We start from the raw sequence: 17,066 nt of genomic DNA, 5'->3' as shown, positions 1-17,066 counted from the left end.
TACAATTATTAGGTCCCTGCCCTGCCCTCCTGAATTGCCCTGGCCTTAACTAAGGCCACCATTGTTCTAGTATGACCCCGTGATATAGCCCCGTCACACGCTCCTAACGCTCTTAACACTAGTTTCGTTTAGTTTTATGCCTTAGAATAGATACGGTATTCAATTGCTTTTCGTCAGCTATCGATACTTAGGATTATTATCATGAGATCAATCATCATCTTCGGCAAAATCAAATCACAATACAACCTATTAGTGATAGCCCCCAAGGGAGCCGCGGAACGTAGCTATCCGTGGTGCCAAATTCGGCGTACATGTTTTATGTAGGGTGTGTCGCAGCAAGATTCCGGGGTATTAACCAAATAACGTACTATAAGTAAGGTTAATTATATTACTGCCAAGCTCCAACCCCGTCATATTGCAACCAATATCGAGGCCATGCTTTGGATACCGAGCGCCACTACGAAGCTTGGATCTAACATACTTCGCTCGAACATGCTTTATTTTGTCTCTCCTAGTTGTGGATATCTGGTCTCGAGACAATTAGTATTATTAAATCTCGCATCAGCTGCCTCCGAACTCCTCTGTATCGGTTGGAATACAATCTAAATACGGTCCGATGGTATACTCCTTGGCTTTGATTGGTAGGGTTAGAATGAAACATACGGCTTCAATTCCCGAGTACTCCAGCTGTGTGGAAATACTGTTATATAACTAGGTAGATAGCTCCTACAAAGGCTGTGCAAAATATTTGTCGAGAGTACTCAATCCCGAATCTTATTCTTCCCAAGTCACCATGAAGACACACGCACTCCTCCTGGCCGCTCTTGCGGCCTCGTCGGTTACTGGCCATACTATCATGCAAAAGATATCTGTGGGCGGCGCCGATCAAGGTCAGCTAAAGGGCGTCAGAGCACCTGATAGCGATTATCCAATCCAGGATGTAAACGACGGCAGCTTCGCTTGTAACAAGGACATCAAGCACCAAGATAGCACCGTCATCAGCGTAGCAGCTGGAGCCAAGGTTGGTGGTTGGTGGGGTCATGTTATCGGAGGTGCCCAAGGTTCAAATGACCCAGATAATCCCATTGCATCGAGTCATAAGGGTAAGTGATCATAAAACTACCTTGGGTCATTCCAGCAGTATCAAGAACTCGCCGTAACTAACATACTTACTACAGGACCTATCATATATTATCTTGCAAAGGTAGACAACGCAGCAACCACAGGCACCACAGGTCTTCGGTGGTTCAAGGTTGCCGAGGACGGGCTTTCAGGAGGCCAGTGGGCTGTTGACAGGATGATATCTGGTGGAGGCTGGCACTACTTCACCATGCCTTCATGCGTCGCTCCAGGCGACTATCTCCTGCGCGCGGAGCTCATCGCCCTACACAGTGCCGGATCATCCGGCCAAGCACAGTTTTACATGGAGTGTGCACAAATCAGAGTTACAGGCTCAGGAACGAACTCTGGTTCAAACACAGTCAGCTTTCCGGGTGCATACAAGGCAAGCGACCCAGGAATTCTCATTAACATTTACGACAACAGTGGGCAACCCTACTTGGGCGGAAAAGCGTACACAATTCCAGGGCCTGCAGTCCTTGATTGTGGAAGCAGTGCAGGATCTACTCCAGCGACAAATTCAGGATCTAGTAGTGGCGGAGGAGCTAGTGCAGTGTTGTACAGTCAATGCGGAGGATCAGATTGGACTGGCGCTACAACTTGCGCCGAAGGGACTTGCCAAGCGTCGAATGAGTGGTACAGTATGTCGTCTTGCATTTTAACACCCCCTTTGGCCATCGTGCTAACCGTGCTAGGTCAATGTATTCCAAAATAGCCAGAAGCGAAGAACAAAAGGAAGAGATTTAGGGGATGATCGGCCTAATAAACCCTTTTAAAGGAACAGATGTTAAGTTCCTTTGAACTATTAAAGTTTATCTATTTATACATAGTTGGAAATGAACTGAATTGCTGGCTCAAATTTTTATACTCGTAGAGGACCTAGCCCTCTTAATTACCCTCTTTACTAATATAATAACTCAAATATATCCTAACTGTCCTTCTATTAAAGCCTAAGCCTCTTACTAAGATTTTAGATTATTATAATCTAGTATAATAACCGAAATATATAGGTCGACTAACTCGACTAGTCGGAGCACCTATTTTACTTGTAATTAGTAGTACAAGTTTTCAATGAATAGATAGCTTAGTTATACAAAGCTTAGAGATTATAGATACTAGTACATCTGCGTTTTTATAAAGTATCATATACCTACCTAATACCAGCCTGCCTGCCTGCTTGCCAGCTTGCGCATCTCGATTACCTGTATTCCTGTGTGCCAGATCAGCCTCTGCCACTGTAATTTGTATGGGAGGAGCATACCTTAGTTATAGAGTGGAAATGCGACGCGTAGAAGTACGACGTGTCGAGCTGTCAAGGAGTTGGAGGCCTTGTAAACGATAGAACGAGTTGATTGATTCTAGTAATAGAGGTGAAGGAGAAGTCTTTATTATATACAGGTAAAAGTGGGTTATATTTACCACAGTAGGTATACTTTTGAAAACTCTGTAAAAGCCCTGATACTCGATAGTACCGAATCTCAACAATTGCCCTAACTACATGCGTCAGCCTACATTATAGTACAAAGAACCTTCTCGGAAGGTTAGTAGTCAAGGTCGTCGCTGCGCGTTACTAAGATCTAGTTATCCTCAAGCTCTTGAACCTGCACGGATATAGTCACCATCAGCTCTATCTCAACATATCTCCGATAGGGATGTCGGAGATCAAGATAGTACACGCCACGAAGGAGTTGCTTCTGGTGAGATATCCGTACAAGTTGAATTCCTCAATTATAGTGACGAGCACCTTCACTGCCGTAGTGGCCGTTGGCACAGCTCCCAGACAGGAAACCCGCAACAACCACACAGCCAACCCAAATGCCGGAACTCCTACTACAATGTGTACACTGAACTACTGCAATAGAGCCAACGGCCTGCGCCAGGGCAGCTTCTGTATTGGCGGACTGGGCAGCAGACCGGAAAGTGCGGCCTGGGCGTAGGATTGTATTACGGACCGGAGGCAGACGGGTAAGAGCTAACATAGCATTAGTAGGGCGGGCAGGCAGGGCAGGCAGCGGATCTGTTAAGGTCAGCAATAATCCGTAAAAGTTGTGGCAGTTCAGCTTACTTAAGACAGCAGCGGCAGCCAGGGAAGAGGCAGGGAGAACGACAGCGACCTCAGCAGGGGCAGGAGCAGTGGCAGATAGATCTGTTGCAGTCAGTATAAAGTCCGTAAAGTTTATAGCTATTCAGCTTACGAGCAGCAGCGGCAGCATTTGGGGGGGAGGCGGCACCTAGCAAAGGTGAAGCTGGGGCAGAGGCAGATTCTGAGGCTGCGGATGTCAGAATAGCTTTGCAGATAAGCTGTAAATCAACTTACGGGACAGGGGAGGCATAGTGTTGTTGTTGCTGTTGTTGTTGTTGTTGTTGTATAGGGGATGGAGGGAGCTCACCTCTACTAAACAGACTATACCTAATCCAGCCGGCATTATTACAATACAACTATCTACCCAATCAAATACTGCCATTATCAGCACAATAGCAGGATCTGCCCAATCAGGAGTTTCTATTAATATGACAATAGTAACAATCCCCTATTCTAAGTGAGCACATGACTTACGGTCACATGATAAGTATTAAGACCTTAATTGTTGCCCACGGGCCCCGCAGGGCGAGCCTTTCCCAGTAAGAATCGCACACTTACAGCCCGCGAGCTTGCGAGCCGCCGTAGTGCGATTATCTGGGTACGGCTCGTAGTGAGATATTCATATGATTTGAATACCTCAGTTCTAGTAAGATATTCGCGTGACTACCCGGCGTGACTTGAATACTTTAATTCCAGTGAGTAGGAGGCACGGGGGAGGTTGCGATTGTAGGCGGCCAAATGTTTTCGAGCGTGGAGGAGGTGAAGGCGTTCCTGGACGAGGTCTTAGTATAAGACTGGTACCAGGCTTAGAAACAAGTTCTAGAGGCGATGATACGCTACCACGGCCGGTCCGGGGGAGCTCATCGAGGAGGTGTTTAGATATATTGAGAGGAGCTGGGCGTTCCGACTACACTTGCCGGAGGCCCAGTTTATAGAAGAGTGGCGGGAGGTCCAGGAAGTGATCAGGGAGAACGGCGCCAGAAGAAATCGGCTACTAGAAGCAGCTAATGCGACTACAAAAGCATGGACGAGCGACAAGGCCCTGGCATAGCTGGCGGGCAGCTGACACTCGGCCAGCTTCCTTGCGGCCTGTAGACAGCTCTCCGAGGTTATGAGCTTCGACGAAGCAAATCAACGAGTAAACGACGAGGTAGTTAAGCATATTCACGTGACTTGAATATAGGTACGTAAATTCTAGTAAGATATTCGTATAACTTGAATATCTTAATTTTAGTTACCTAGGTAGATATTTATATAATATTAGATTTATATCTAGGTAATAATAGTCATAATGCGTTATAATACTAGTGAAAAGAGTTTACACCGGGGTCGCCGGGGGACCACGGCTGACTCTACTAGTACGTATATAGATTGGTGTTCTGAGCCAGGCTTGGCGTAAGCACAACTCATATAGAGCCCACAAGGCTTACATTCTTGTAATTAGATTAATCGTTCTCCGATCTATACTTTGAGTTGCTCTTACTTTGACTACTATCCGCTTATAGAGTTGCTACGTTGGCTTATTCGTTGTCTTATAATCCTAACAGCGTGCAATTTCCTCTTCCCCCTTCCCCCCTCCTAGAGATACCTCACCAACTCACCGCCATGACGGTGACCGTGAGTGAGCCTTTAGATAACAATCTGTCCTCCCTCTGGCATAGCGCCTGCAAGGACTATGCTAGGGACACTGGAATTACGTTGACGGATGAGCGTTTCCCTAAAGTCCAGGGGCCTGAGGATTTGTCTAGCCAGCTAGATTCTGAAAAGGACAATTTTGAAGATTTTCGGATGAAAAAACGGCCCCTTTTCCATGCAATGCAGATGGTCGTGGCGCCCTTTGAAAGTTGGGGTGACCTGATCGCTGGTGTAGCCTCTGCCGCTTTCCCTCCAGCATCGTCGATTATGGGCGCGATGCTCCTTCTGGTCCGGGCGGCACGCAGAGTTAGTGACGCTTTCAACGTGATCATCGACTTATTTCATCAGCTGGGCAACTTCGCTCAGCGTCTGGCCTCATACAATGGGGTGCTCCTCAGTGAGGGAATGAAAACGATCATTGTAAAAGTGTTAGTCAATTTCCTCCGAGTTTGCGCAGCGTCGCAAAAGCTCTTGAGCCAAGGTTCATTTAAGGCGAGATTTTCAAAGTGGGCAAAGAACATGCTTGTTGAGGATACGTCGATTAGCTCTCTGCTAGATGACCTAGCGCAGCTGACAAGCCAGGAACATATGATGGTGTCTGCTCAGTCGCTTAATCTCACCCATCAAGCCCTGAGAAATACTGAGGAATTGCTCGGTAGAGACGATCGTAGAAACGACCGTGAGAGGCTGGAAAGGGTCAAAGCAGCATTAGATCCAGTCTCTGCATCTGGCCAAGTCTTCTCTTCCATCACCCAGAATCGCATACCGGGATCCGGCAGCTGGGTTGAAGATAGGATTCGGTCCTGGTGGCAGGGATCTCACCCGCTCCTCTGGCTTCACGGTGGCCCTGGGGTGGGCAAATCCCATCTGGCATCCAAAATCATCACCGATCTTTCCAACGAGAAGTCATCCGTCACCCCTGCGCCCGTGGTTGCCTCTTTCTTCTATAAGAACAACGATGTCGACTTACGCTCCCTCAACAAAGCTCTGCGAACGCTGGCATGGCAGGTGGCCATGCAACAATCGAGCTTTGCGGTGCATGCCGAGGAGTTTTGCATAAAAGACGACCCTGAGAACAGCTACGTCGTTTGGGAGAAACTCTTTCTAAAATACTTTACCGACGCTCCATCGGACATCGCAACGTGTTTGGTGATAGACGGCATTGATGAGGCTAGTACGGAGGAACAAGAAGTCCTTTTCAGTCTACTGGAGAAAACCTTCTTAGCAGAAGACGATATGAGCCGAACCCTTCCTTTACGAGTCGTACTCCTCAGCAGAGATTCGGTACGCGGCATGTTCGACGAACATTCGTTGAGCTGGATTCCAGAGATTGAAGTCGGTAATAACCAGAACAAGGACGATCTCCACCAATACGTTTCTCAGAAACTACAGACGACCAAACTGTTTCGCGGGTCTCCTGAATTTCAGGAGGAAATTATCAACAACATCAGTCAGGAAGCCGAGGGCCTGTGGGAATGGGCTAATCTTGTCGTCAAATCTGTCCTGCGCTGTCGAACCAAAGAGCAGATTCGAAAGATGGTTAGGACAATGCCGCGAGGGATTAGCGCAATGCTTCATGAAGAGCTGCAGCGTCTGAATAGAGAGCTGTCCGGGTTGGAAGAATTGTCTGGAGATGAGGCATCAGACGGGGAAGGAACTGCCACACAGATTGACCAGCTTAATGTCCTGCTCTCATTTGTCGCTTTGGCCCAAAAGCCATTAACTGTTCGTCAGCTTGATATTATTCTCGAGCTCATTCTGAAAGAGGAGTTCCTGAGTCTTGAAGATGATATTCGCACAGTTTACTCCTCTCTGTTTTCCATCAGAGCCAACGATAGTCAAGACGGCTTTGATGAAAACAGTGACGTTGTAATACTACGGCATAGCTCCTTTTATGATTTTTTCAGGACATCTGGGGAGCCCGGACCCATCCATGTTAACGTCGATCGAGCGGAAGCGAACTTCCTATACGTTTGTCTCTATGCTCTCAGAGAGAACTACACGCCCTATTCAGAGAGATTCATGGAAGGCCTCTCGAGGTATGCTGAGAAGTTCCTGCCGTCACATCTTTCGCGTGCGAATCCCGAAAAGGCAGGAAATCTACAAGGAAAGATTTCCGCCTTGCTTGCCAGTCTGTTCAGCAAAGGGCAAGATACAGAGTTGTTCATTAGCGAATATAAAGTTAAGGAGTTTGCTTCATATTCGTTCTACCCAACGTGCGAGTTAACAGAGCTCGGCTCCTACTGGCTGGACGCTCAAGATCGGGATACTGCAAATAAGAGGGCTGAGGTTGTACTCAGTTGGCTTCTCCCAGATTCAAAACAGATGTTCGTGGACAACGCCCTATCTTCAGCGGTAGCAAGTGATGCATGTCCCTTCACAGTTCTCTTATCACTTATGGTATCGTCCTGGAGTCAACGCTGGCTAGAACCAGACGAAATCAAGGACGATGATGGATTACCTGCCATCGCCCCCGCCATTTTGACAGTATACAATGCAATGGCAACAGAAATGAAGGAGTCTAATGTAGACGGTTTAACAGCAAAGGTATCAAACGTAATGTGGAATTACAGAGAACCTGCCAGGGTCTTACTTCCTGCCGAGTCACAAAAGCTTCAGCAGACACCTATGTGGCATGCGCGAGTCGCTCAGGCACTGCTCCTACATCAGTGCCATGTGCCAGCGCTTGACCATTTCCAAATTTCTCTGGACGAGAACCAAAAAACTCCAACATTCAGTTCGCAATCCCTATCTGTCATCCACAGAGACATGGCTCGTGCATGTACCGAGATGGCGAGGCACAAAGAAGCATTAGAGCATTCTGAATTATCGGAGACCCTGCACAGCACCCTCAAGGAGAGTGATGATCGCTTCGCTAATGATGCTATCGATGACTTGCTAAACAAGGCGCAAATGAAACACCATGCAAAATTGACAGATGATGCAATTGAAACCGCAGAGGAAGCTTGGAAACTGATACTAAAAACGAAAGGCGAGGACCGCGATACTCGTCTTGACCTGCTGCCCTTCTTCTCGATCTTCCTGGAACTAAACCAACCGCATCGTCTCCGGTCGGTGTTTGATTTTGCCTTTACACATTTCGAGGAGCCAGTCGAGAGTAAAATCACTGGCAGGCCTCTCGATTTTGAAAGTTTCATCCTCGACTGTTTTATTTTTCGACCCCGCATAATGTATAGGGTCCTTCACTACGCCCTAGCTCATGGTGATCAGCATTATCTTGATCTTACCGCCAGTGCCCTAAAAAAAGTCGACACCGAGCATGATAGCCCTGAAGAACTCAAATACCTCTTCGCGACGGTATTATTTGAGAAGGGGCGGAGGGATGTAGCGGTACAGGGCTGGTACGAGGTTGCCTCCCTCTCCGAAGTCTCCTCCTTTAAGTGGGATCAGTCTTCTCGCATACGGTCAATAGGCCACCTAGTTGCCTTGTGCCTAGATGATGCTGATATCCCTTTCTGTGAAAGGCCGCCTTTGACCATGGACGGAACTACTGAATTCGGCGATGTCTATCTGGTACTCGCGAGCTGGTTGCGAGATCATGGGGATATCACCAACGCTAAAGATGCTCTCCGCTGGTGCGTGAAAGAATGTATCTCGTTGCTATCAGATGATGATCCTTCCAACGACATCAATGCCTTCGTGAGGCTTTTTAGGACATTTCTGGCCGTTACAGATAGTGATGAAGACCTTGGAGCGGCCTTATATTTGATCAAGCAAAGTACCGAGCCACGAAGGAGGGTGGCTCGTAATAGGACAGATGCTGTAAAGGCATTAGACGGTGATGGGCAGGTTGACGTCTCTAGAACGCTCGAAAATGTACAATTGACAGACGACGAAGATCAAAGCCCAGATGGTGGCGATGAGGATGATATAGACGATGTCTTATTTTCTGGGACCGTGTGCGACCCTTTGACCGAGTGTTGGAGCTGCAAGCGGGAAATCGGGTCCATACACCACTGGTATTTCTGTCGCTCTTGCCCGTTCTCCACGCTATGTTGGCGGTGCTACCGCCAGTTTAAGTCGGATGATTCATCCAAATTCTCAGGTATCTGCGATCCTAAGCACGAGTTCTATTATACGGGCGCGCTTCTTCGGCCCTTTGAGCGGGTGCCTAAAGGCATGGTGCCTTTGGTTGATTCTGATGGCGAGAAACGGACTATCTGGGTAGAAGAATGGAAGGATAAGCTTGCAGAGAAATGGGAGACCGCGGATTCCGCGTATGAGGGTACGCTGTCAGCTTGGTGTATGCGTGTTCTCCCAGAACCGCAGAAGGCTCGGTGGGCTACACTCTTCCAAACCTGACCTGATGATTGGGTATCATAGCCGTCTGGCTCATCAGATATTAGCTATTACTGTAAGCCCGACTACTACTTTAACCTGCTGTTGTCGCAGGCCCAAGCGTTTTTTTATAGGAGAGTCAATAAATTGGAAGATAGTTCCATCGATGTCCTTCCTTACGTAACCATTTATCATTCTAACCTAGGTCGTAGTGCACTTAGCCCTGCGCGCACCACCACGGCACCATGCTACAGCGCTAGCAACAATAATAGTACGGAAAAGACCCTAAAATGCTCGAGACGTTGGTATTCCAGTAGCTGAGGCTCCATATCCATATCTATAAATAGTTTCAATATAAATATAAAAACGCATCACCCGTAGGAAGCCAAGTCAATCTGATACTCCCCCTCATCGTCAGCATCTTCACCATCGCTGTCATTAATGTCGGGTTGCTTGGTCATGCAAAGATTATAATAACCTATAGGAATCCACTACCGAATACTTCGTAAGCCACGCCTATAAGGTCCCTTATAAGTTGGGTCATCAAAGTACGCCCCATCCTCTCGGGGACCCTTCCACTTCCACTCCCACTCCCACCTGCACGACGACGGCGCATTTGCTACAAACGTAGCACAGCAGCGCCACAAACGCCTTGATCGGTTAAAAACTAGCGACCACGAGAGCGTGACCACGGTCTAGAAGTCTCGTGAAGCGAGCGACGGCTGTGGCGACATTCGCTGCGACGGTGATGCCCCAGCGGTTGGGAAAATCTAGGATGGAGCGGGCCATGCTTCTTCGTTGGCGTTTTCTGGATCACATTCCCACATGGCGCCTGATATTAACCACGGACGTTTCCATTGACGCAAACGGGAAGATGCAAACCTACCCTGGGGGGGGACGGAAGGATCGTGCTTCGTATCGAGTGGCCAATCGATAGGCCCTACTCCCAGAACATGACTCAAACCTTACTTTCCAGTCGAATCATGGTCCAGTAGAATCGTTAAGCAAATGGCCGTATCAAGGATAATGGTACCTTCGTATGGACGACTTAGATTGCTAGTTAATTACAAAATGGTGCCAGAAATATCGATACTTCTGCCCGCGGAAGATATAGAAACTCGGCTTGATGTTCAACAATACGTGTCTTCATTTCCCCCCTGAGCGGTACAACGTGCAGCTGGCCACTGCACCGACGCCTCTTCAACCTCAGGTTCGGCATTTCTACATTATATAAATTATATAATAAAGCTAGATATTCTTATTATATAGAAAGTACTTTATATATCAAATTCAAGTATAACTGCTGTATATCTATATGATATTTAGCCCATTTTGACTATTATTATAGGATTACAGAACAAAACTCAGATTATATATAATGTCCGACCGGCACTTCAACCCCCTTGGCACCATTTAAGACCGCGTTCATATACGCCATTTCTCATTCCAAGGATACTAGTCACCAACCCCATTCAACAGAGTCGCAATGTCCAAGACTCCCCTATCCTACATCAGGAAAGAGGACTCTCCTTAAGGACCAAAGCCCTTATCTACTTCGTCCGAGCTGGAAACAGCTATGACCGCCTTCAAAGCAGCCATTATCACAAACCATCGGATCCGGGCAAGCGCTCCACCGAGATAGATAAATGCAGCAGCAGCACCCATCGGATCCGGGCAAGTGTTTCACGGGGATAGACAAATATAGCGGCAGCATGTTCGCTGGGATGATGCATGCTTTCAACGAGAGGGATCAGCCGTTTAAGGGGGGAGTTGGGGGTACAGTACATGGACAGGCGAGCTGAGGACCAAGGCTTTATGATACATTAATTACTATTTACGGCATGCTAAGGAACGCATACTATATTATATATAACCCCAAATCAATTAAGTCCTCCCCCCCCCCCAACCGCTCATATCACAGACCTCGCACACCCGCGCGGAGCACTCGCATAGGAGGATTCCTCAAACTTCGCCATCTGGCAGCTGCGAAACGATCGTGAAGAGCGTAAAAAGATGACATAGCTGACTGACACCACGCGTTCGCGTTGCTTGTGGGCCTGACGGGGTGCGCGGCGGCTTGCTGAATGAGGTCGTTGGGGGAGTTCCTTGGCTAGTTCGGTGGATGGATGCGGTAACATAGCGGTCATTATAGGAGCGACGCTTTTTATATTCAACGAGCTCCATTGTATTACATGAAAGTCAATAACCACGGTTTGCGAAATCCACCTCTGATGAATTCGGAGAGACCTTGCCATTCTGCCGAGTCGTGCTGCCATTCGCAACGATATCCGTCCTCGTCACTGCCCCCTGTTCTTTCTTGGAAGCATCTTCGGTCTTCACCACAACCTCGGTCGTCATCATCACTCGTGTATCATCCTGGCTGCGGCGAGAAAACGGCGACGGATGTCTCTCGCCACTTGCAAAGCACGTATAGTTTCTCGACTGCGCTATGTCGTCTCCCTGGTGGCCTCGGTCCTGGAGTGTGGCGAGGACCACATCGTCTCTGGCCCGACTCTGATGGTTATGATTCGAGCTGCTATGCTGGCCGCCACTATCGCCTGGGAACACGAGTGATCTCAGCTGGTTGAGAACGGCGAATTCGAGTCGCAATTTGACGCTGTAGAGAGCGCTTTTGAACGTGATTTGGATTTCGTAGAGGTTGGCGTACTCGGTACAGAGGAGCGTAATATCCATCAAGATGACCAGAACGTTAACGTAGATTAAGTGCAACATGACCTGGCGTGTGCGTTTCTTCTGGAAGACCCCCCCCGGCTTGAGAATCTGTCGAGTGGCGTAGACGTAGAGGCCCGAGATGATAAATTCCTGTATGCAGAAGGCTGTGACTTGAACCTTCTCCATGATCGAATATGGGGTAGCAAAGACATCTGCCATTTCTGAATTTGCCTAAAAGCATAGTCAGCACGGATTCTGTGCATGCTTGTGATTGCGCTTACCCCAAAAGTCATGACCGTTGTAGGAAAGTGGAACAAGAAAACGCTACAGATAATCATGTAGAGGACCCATCGAACATTCCGCTTATTGTGGACGACAAGATGTAGTCGAGAGTACAGGACGAGCGACTGGCCGGTAACCATAGCATACCAGCCGATGGTAATAAAGACACATGATACATAAGGATTTGTCCAAATATTGAAAAACTTCATGAGAAATGCCAGGGCGAATATTGCAATCCCCCACGACGCGCCGAGCAGGCTGTAAAAGTAGAGCCCATGGCGGCGTTTAAAGGTCATCCAAATGACCACGTTGAGGTCGATGACGTTGTACCATGCTATCGCCGTAAAGGCGCTGATGGTCATCGCAATGGGCAGCGTAGTCGCCTCCAGCGCGCCTGTGAGGCCGTTGTTCGCCGACATCGTGACAACGCTATTGAAACAAGAACCTGGGGGAGTGAATGCTGGCTGGCGAGGCTAGAGGGAAGCTTGACAAGATCGCCGCCAGATATCAGCGTTAATAGTGGTGGACATGTGTAGTGGTGATGATTTGAACCAGCAGATGCACCGCCATCTCCAACTGCAAAAAATGGACGAGGAGAGCGTTACTTAGAGGTATTCTGAGGGCACTCTGACCACTATGTGTAAGATTGTTTGGGGAGCCGTCCACTGGCATATTGAACGCCACACTTGGCGGTTGTCCCGCTCGAAGCCAGCGCCCCTACCCAGTGCTACTTAGTAGTAGTCGCAATGCAAGCCGGTGTTTTGACTTGGAGATTTACCTTTGGTGATGGAGCAGAACCGAGCGCTGTTCCGCCTACCTGGGAGAACCAACCATGTACTTACATGCAGGTGTCTCGCAACGGGGAAGGTAAATATTAGAATAAAAGCTCCGCAGATTCAGATTCCGAGACTTGTCGAATGGCAAACCTACGTCGCAGCAGACTCGGGAAATGCCAGACCGACGGGGCCTGTAGGAAACCCGTGTCCGTAAGGGCCAGTGCCAGTGGCAGTGGCAGTGGCCGTGGCCGTGGAAAGGGGTAAGGTACAGTAGGATGTATGTCCAGGATGGGGCCTGTTGCCGACCTCTGCGTGGCCACCGATACTCGTGGTACAGTAGTCTCGCCCTCGAACACGACAAATCAATCTTAGCGATGCCATGTGTTGCTGTTGCAGATAGCACATGTCTTGAAGCCACCGTCACTGCAAACTGCGAACTGCCACATGGAGTTCCAGGGCATCCCCCGCATTGCTGCATTGCTGCATTGCTGCATTGCTACCAGTACAACGTGAACCACCCAAGAACATGGCTTCCCCAGATCGCCACATGGGGTTGGTTTGCTGTTCGATAGTCCAGCAGCCAAGCCAAGACTCAGGAGGTTCTCCACGAGAGTTCGACCTTCGACCAGCGGGGGGCACAGACGAAAACAAACCCGAACCCAGGGCTCGGGGCTCGAGCGCATTAACCCGCCCCAAACTACCCCAAACTGCTCCAAACTACTCCAAACTACTCCAAACTGCTCCAAACTGACTCCAAGCTACTCCAAACTCCAAACGTGGGCCAACGTCACGGCTCAGGGGCGGGCTCGGCACATGCCGCCGCCCTCGGTAGCCGGGAATTCCGAGGTATCATCCCTCCGCCTCCCTCCTATGACTAGTGTTCCTGTTATTCCTATTGTTCCTATTATTTCCCTCATATTGCTCGCCCTGCTCTCCTGGCGAACTGGGCGACGAGGAGCCACCAGCCTCACTTCTTCCCGCTCCGCTATTTCAGGACGGCCAGCACTGCTTGGACCCCCCTTCAAGGGTCGGTCAACGTGGTCTTGCTGCGGGGTTTCAGGAGAATCCCAGTGTGGCTGTTGTTGTGTTACGTACGACCTGTGTGACGGCAAAACGCCCTCGACTTGGAATCTCTCCGGGATCGAGACGCGGAAATGCGGAGATGTGCAGCACCTAGGTAGTTCACGGTTAGGTTCGGTGAAGCAGGACCTTCGTTGTCTGTGCGGTTGGGAAGGAGATTATTTGACTCGGGTGATGGAAGTTTAAAAGGATTGATTAAATTAGCACGACAGGGTCTGGTTACCGGCAGCGGGGTTGGGAATCGGTATCAATAATGATTGATACTCGGGATCTGGCCACAGCCACGACTGCGGGACAGATAGGAAGGAGAGTTCCTATGATTGGCCAGGTTGAGCGAGAATATGAGGCAAACGTAACGGAAGACCGTTAATAATAACTTGCGTCCACAATTATGGGATTTTAGGTCCCCGACGATGGGGGGAGGTAGGTACAGTACTGTACCTAGGTAGACTTTATCATCATTATGCGTTTTTAGTCTCAAAGCTATATTGGCGTGGTGGGGCGACTCCACCCACTGCTTATTACTTTGTTTTTTGGACTCCCATTTATATGAGCATAGGCACGTGGATAAGTGGGACCAATGTGGACTTATAAGCTCCTGGCTCTCATTCTCTCGTTGACACACACACCGACTTGCGACCGTCGCAGCTTGGCAGCCGGAGCAGGGAGAAGCTGGCGAGTTAGTAGATGCTCTAGATTTCCCCTGGGAGCAATCTAGCCTCCCACTTCCGAATATGAAATCTTTAATGACGAAGCGGGTTCAACATATAAAATTAAGTGAAGCCACCTCCAAAACCAATTCCCGAAATTATCCGGTTCGGTAACTCTGCCATTTACAACCAGGCCCATCCTCCAAGAACTAGGCAAATCCAGCCCTTCAAGAAATAGATCCCCATCCCGCAAGCATGGACTCTTGGCTATGTACGACATCTATTTCTCCAACAAATAGTACTATCGCTAGCATTATATCCCTCGTCAATTGTTATTGCCTCGATATTATTAGGATGTCGTACAAGGTTTTTATTCAGTCTCCTGCCTCCTGCCTCCTGCCAGGATCCCTGTTTGTTATTTGTTATTTTTGTTGTTATGGATCTTTATTCCTATTTGGGCCTAGCGCGATCTTTCAGTAGATATCACGGAGGCTTCCCCTCCTAGATCTTAGAATACAAGTCAGTTGCCATCCAATAGGTTTTATGTGCAAAGAATTAAGAGAAGGATACATCACCGCGAGGCCGATCCGAGATTGTTTCTGCTATTTATTTTTGACACTTGGAACGTTTGGCTGTTTGGATTGTCTGCTTGCAGCGGGCACTCCACTTTCAGGTATGAGCAATGACCAAGATTTCTTAGTGGAAAGCTTAGTAACTTGACAACTCCCAGTAGGACGATCGCTTAGTTTATAGGGGTTCACGCTTGAAGCGAATTGCTAAAAGGGGCAGAGGTATTTTCTTTAATTATCATGAGAACAAAGAAACGAAAGAATCTCTTAATAATAATAAAAACTAAAGTTTATCCAATCAGACTATCGCTTTCTGTATCTGACGACGTTGGTCCCTGGGACACAATTTCAGTCCACACCCCCAAATCCGTATCGAGACCATTGATGGATTCTACATATTCAGCTTACCTCAACTTGGAGAGGTGTTTGCGCCCTGGGCATGATTCTTCTTGCCTCGTTACTTTCAGCGTGGCAATGCAGGAATGTTCTCGGCAACTCCCAGCGACTCAGTCACCCAGCTCCGTCCTCCACACATCAACCTTTGTCCCTTTGTTCTAGTAACCATATTTTAGTGCGCTCACGATTCTCTTCAGCTTAACCCCTTCTTCTTCCTCATCATCCTCCAGTATCATGCCACGTATATGGGATCTAGACGATCCCGATGCTCAAGAGCCAAAGTGGCCAGACCAACAACACGTCGGAAACTCGACAGACCGAACAAGTGCCCAGCCTTCGGGACATCCAGATGATGTGTCTAACCTTCATGCGAGTGTTCTATGGCGCCATTTCGAATTGACCAAGCGATCCGCAATCTTCCACGTGGACCAATATCTCGTCCATCGCGAGAGCGTGAGACAGGAGCCTGGAGACTGGGAATCGGCGTCCCTAGATGTTGGTATGATGAGCAACTTTAGTTGTAGGCAACTAAAGCCATCACTATACTAATACTTGGCAGTTCCTCAGAATACGGACCAAGTGCCTAAGTCATTCTGGAGTTTAAAAGTGTCTCGAGATAGTCTCTTGAATGAGCTATCTATCATGAGCGGTTTGCTGGACTACATGTCTATCAGGTCAACGAAAGGTTTGCCAAAATTATATAGCATCATTGTGATTTTGTGTGTTATCTCCTCTTCCAAAAGCCCCTGTCGTCTGAACCAGTGCAATCCTCGCGTTCCAAAGCTGACAAGAGCTCTAGGACGGTCGCCTTAATCCTCGCAGGGTATGACAGAACCACGGCAACAAAGGTGGCTTGGGGAATGTCAATCGCTGCACTCGTACCAACTGTTGCATATACCCTCCACAAGACTTCCTGGTTTATCTCCATAGCTCTATGCAAACCAGCCACCAAGCGAATGTATGAGAGAGCGCGAGGAAATACTTTGGATGCAACGGACAGTGCTGTTATCAAAGGCATAAAGTTTGAATTGCTGTGGATGACGAGTCTCTTTAATACTGACGACCCTGACGACCCTGGCGATTATTGATATACCTCGTGTCCTCTTGTTGGCAACAATGTGGAAAGGTTTCTATGTGCTGATAATACACTGAGGCTTGCTCAACATAAACAATTAGCGATAGTCAATTCTACGTTCCACCTTTCTTCTTATCTACGCATCTCTACCATCTAAATCTCAATGACTTGCTTCCAATGAATATATTAAAACCGGCCGCCAAAGCTACTTACCGCTGGCCTAACACATGTACGTGGGCCTATAAATTAGACCCTGTTCAGTCTCGAAATGTTCCCTCCAAAGTCGGGCGGCGGTCTGTCTTGCGGTACTCCAAAACTTCAGATCCGACAAAACACCCTACTCTAGCTTTTAAATAATTTCAAAGTAACTCTATCGAGATTCTTGTCGAGGATTGGGATTAACCTTTCGTCAAAGAAAGAATATGTACA

The 17,066-nt window shown here is 48.3% G+C and overlaps 6 protein-coding genes across 6 annotated transcripts; 3 read left to right on the top strand and 3 right to left on the bottom strand.

Annotated features, from left to right (window-relative positions):
- Window positions 1-793: 793 nt before the first annotated feature.
- BP5553_10005 (Glycosyl hydrolase family 61) lies at window positions 794-1,866 on the top strand (the record flags this gene model as incomplete). The annotated part of the gene is made up of 3 exons (XM_032018628.1): window positions 794-1,103; window positions 1,179-1,755; window positions 1,815-1,866. The coding sequence occupies 3 exons, from the start codon at window positions 794-796 to the stop codon at window positions 1,864-1,866; spliced, it is 939 nt and encodes a 312-aa protein (XP_031865036.1).
- A 977-nt stretch (window positions 1,867-2,843) lies between these two features.
- Window positions 2,844-3,452, bottom strand: BP5553_10004 (uncharacterized protein; the record flags this gene model as incomplete). The annotated part of the gene is made up of 4 exons (XM_032018627.1): window positions 2,844-3,136; window positions 3,185-3,265; window positions 3,315-3,389; window positions 3,437-3,452. 4 exons carry the CDS (start codon window positions 3,450-3,452, stop codon window positions 2,844-2,846), a joined length of 465 nt encoding a protein of 154 aa, XP_031865035.1.
- Window positions 3,453-4,807: 1,355 nt separating this feature from the next.
- BP5553_10003 (Tetratricopeptide-like helical) lies at window positions 4,808-9,160 on the top strand (the record flags this gene model as incomplete). The annotated part of the gene is made up of 1 exon (XM_032018626.1): window positions 4,808-9,160. The coding sequence occupies one exon, from the start codon at window positions 4,808-4,810 to the stop codon at window positions 9,158-9,160; it is 4,353 nt and encodes a 1,450-aa protein (XP_031865034.1).
- Window positions 9,161-11,335: 2,175 nt separating this feature from the next.
- On the bottom strand, window positions 11,336-12,510 carry BP5553_10002 (Uncharacterized protein; the record flags this gene model as incomplete). The annotated part of the gene is made up of 2 exons (XM_032018625.1): window positions 11,336-12,040; window positions 12,091-12,510. 2 exons carry the CDS (start codon window positions 12,508-12,510, stop codon window positions 11,336-11,338), a joined length of 1,125 nt encoding a protein of 374 aa, XP_031865033.1.
- Window positions 12,511-13,017: 507 nt separating this feature from the next.
- On the bottom strand, window positions 13,018-13,248 carry BP5553_10001 (uncharacterized protein; the record flags this gene model as incomplete). Its single annotated transcript, XM_032018624.1, has 1 exon — window positions 13,018-13,248. One exon carries the CDS (start codon window positions 13,246-13,248, stop codon window positions 13,018-13,020), a length of 231 nt encoding a protein of 76 aa, XP_031865032.1.
- A 2,548-nt stretch (window positions 13,249-15,796) lies between these two features.
- BP5553_10000 (uncharacterized protein) lies at window positions 15,797-16,650 on the top strand (the record flags this gene model as incomplete). The annotated part of the gene is made up of 3 exons (XM_032018623.1): window positions 15,797-16,061; window positions 16,122-16,281; window positions 16,362-16,650. 3 exons carry the CDS (start codon window positions 15,797-15,799, stop codon window positions 16,648-16,650), a joined length of 714 nt encoding a protein of 237 aa, XP_031865031.1.
- Between the last annotated feature and the right edge of the window lie 416 nt (window positions 16,651-17,066).

Source organism: Venustampulla echinocandica (assembly GCF_003357145.1).
Source record: "Venustampulla echinocandica strain BP 5553 chromosome Unknown scaffold_13, whole genome shotgun sequence".
Lineage (NCBI taxonomy): Eukaryota > Fungi > Ascomycota > Leotiomycetes > Helotiales > Pleuroascaceae > Venustampulla > Venustampulla echinocandica.
The sequence above is the reverse complement of the archived record's forward strand: the minus strand, read 5'-3'. Positions and strand labels throughout refer to the sequence as shown.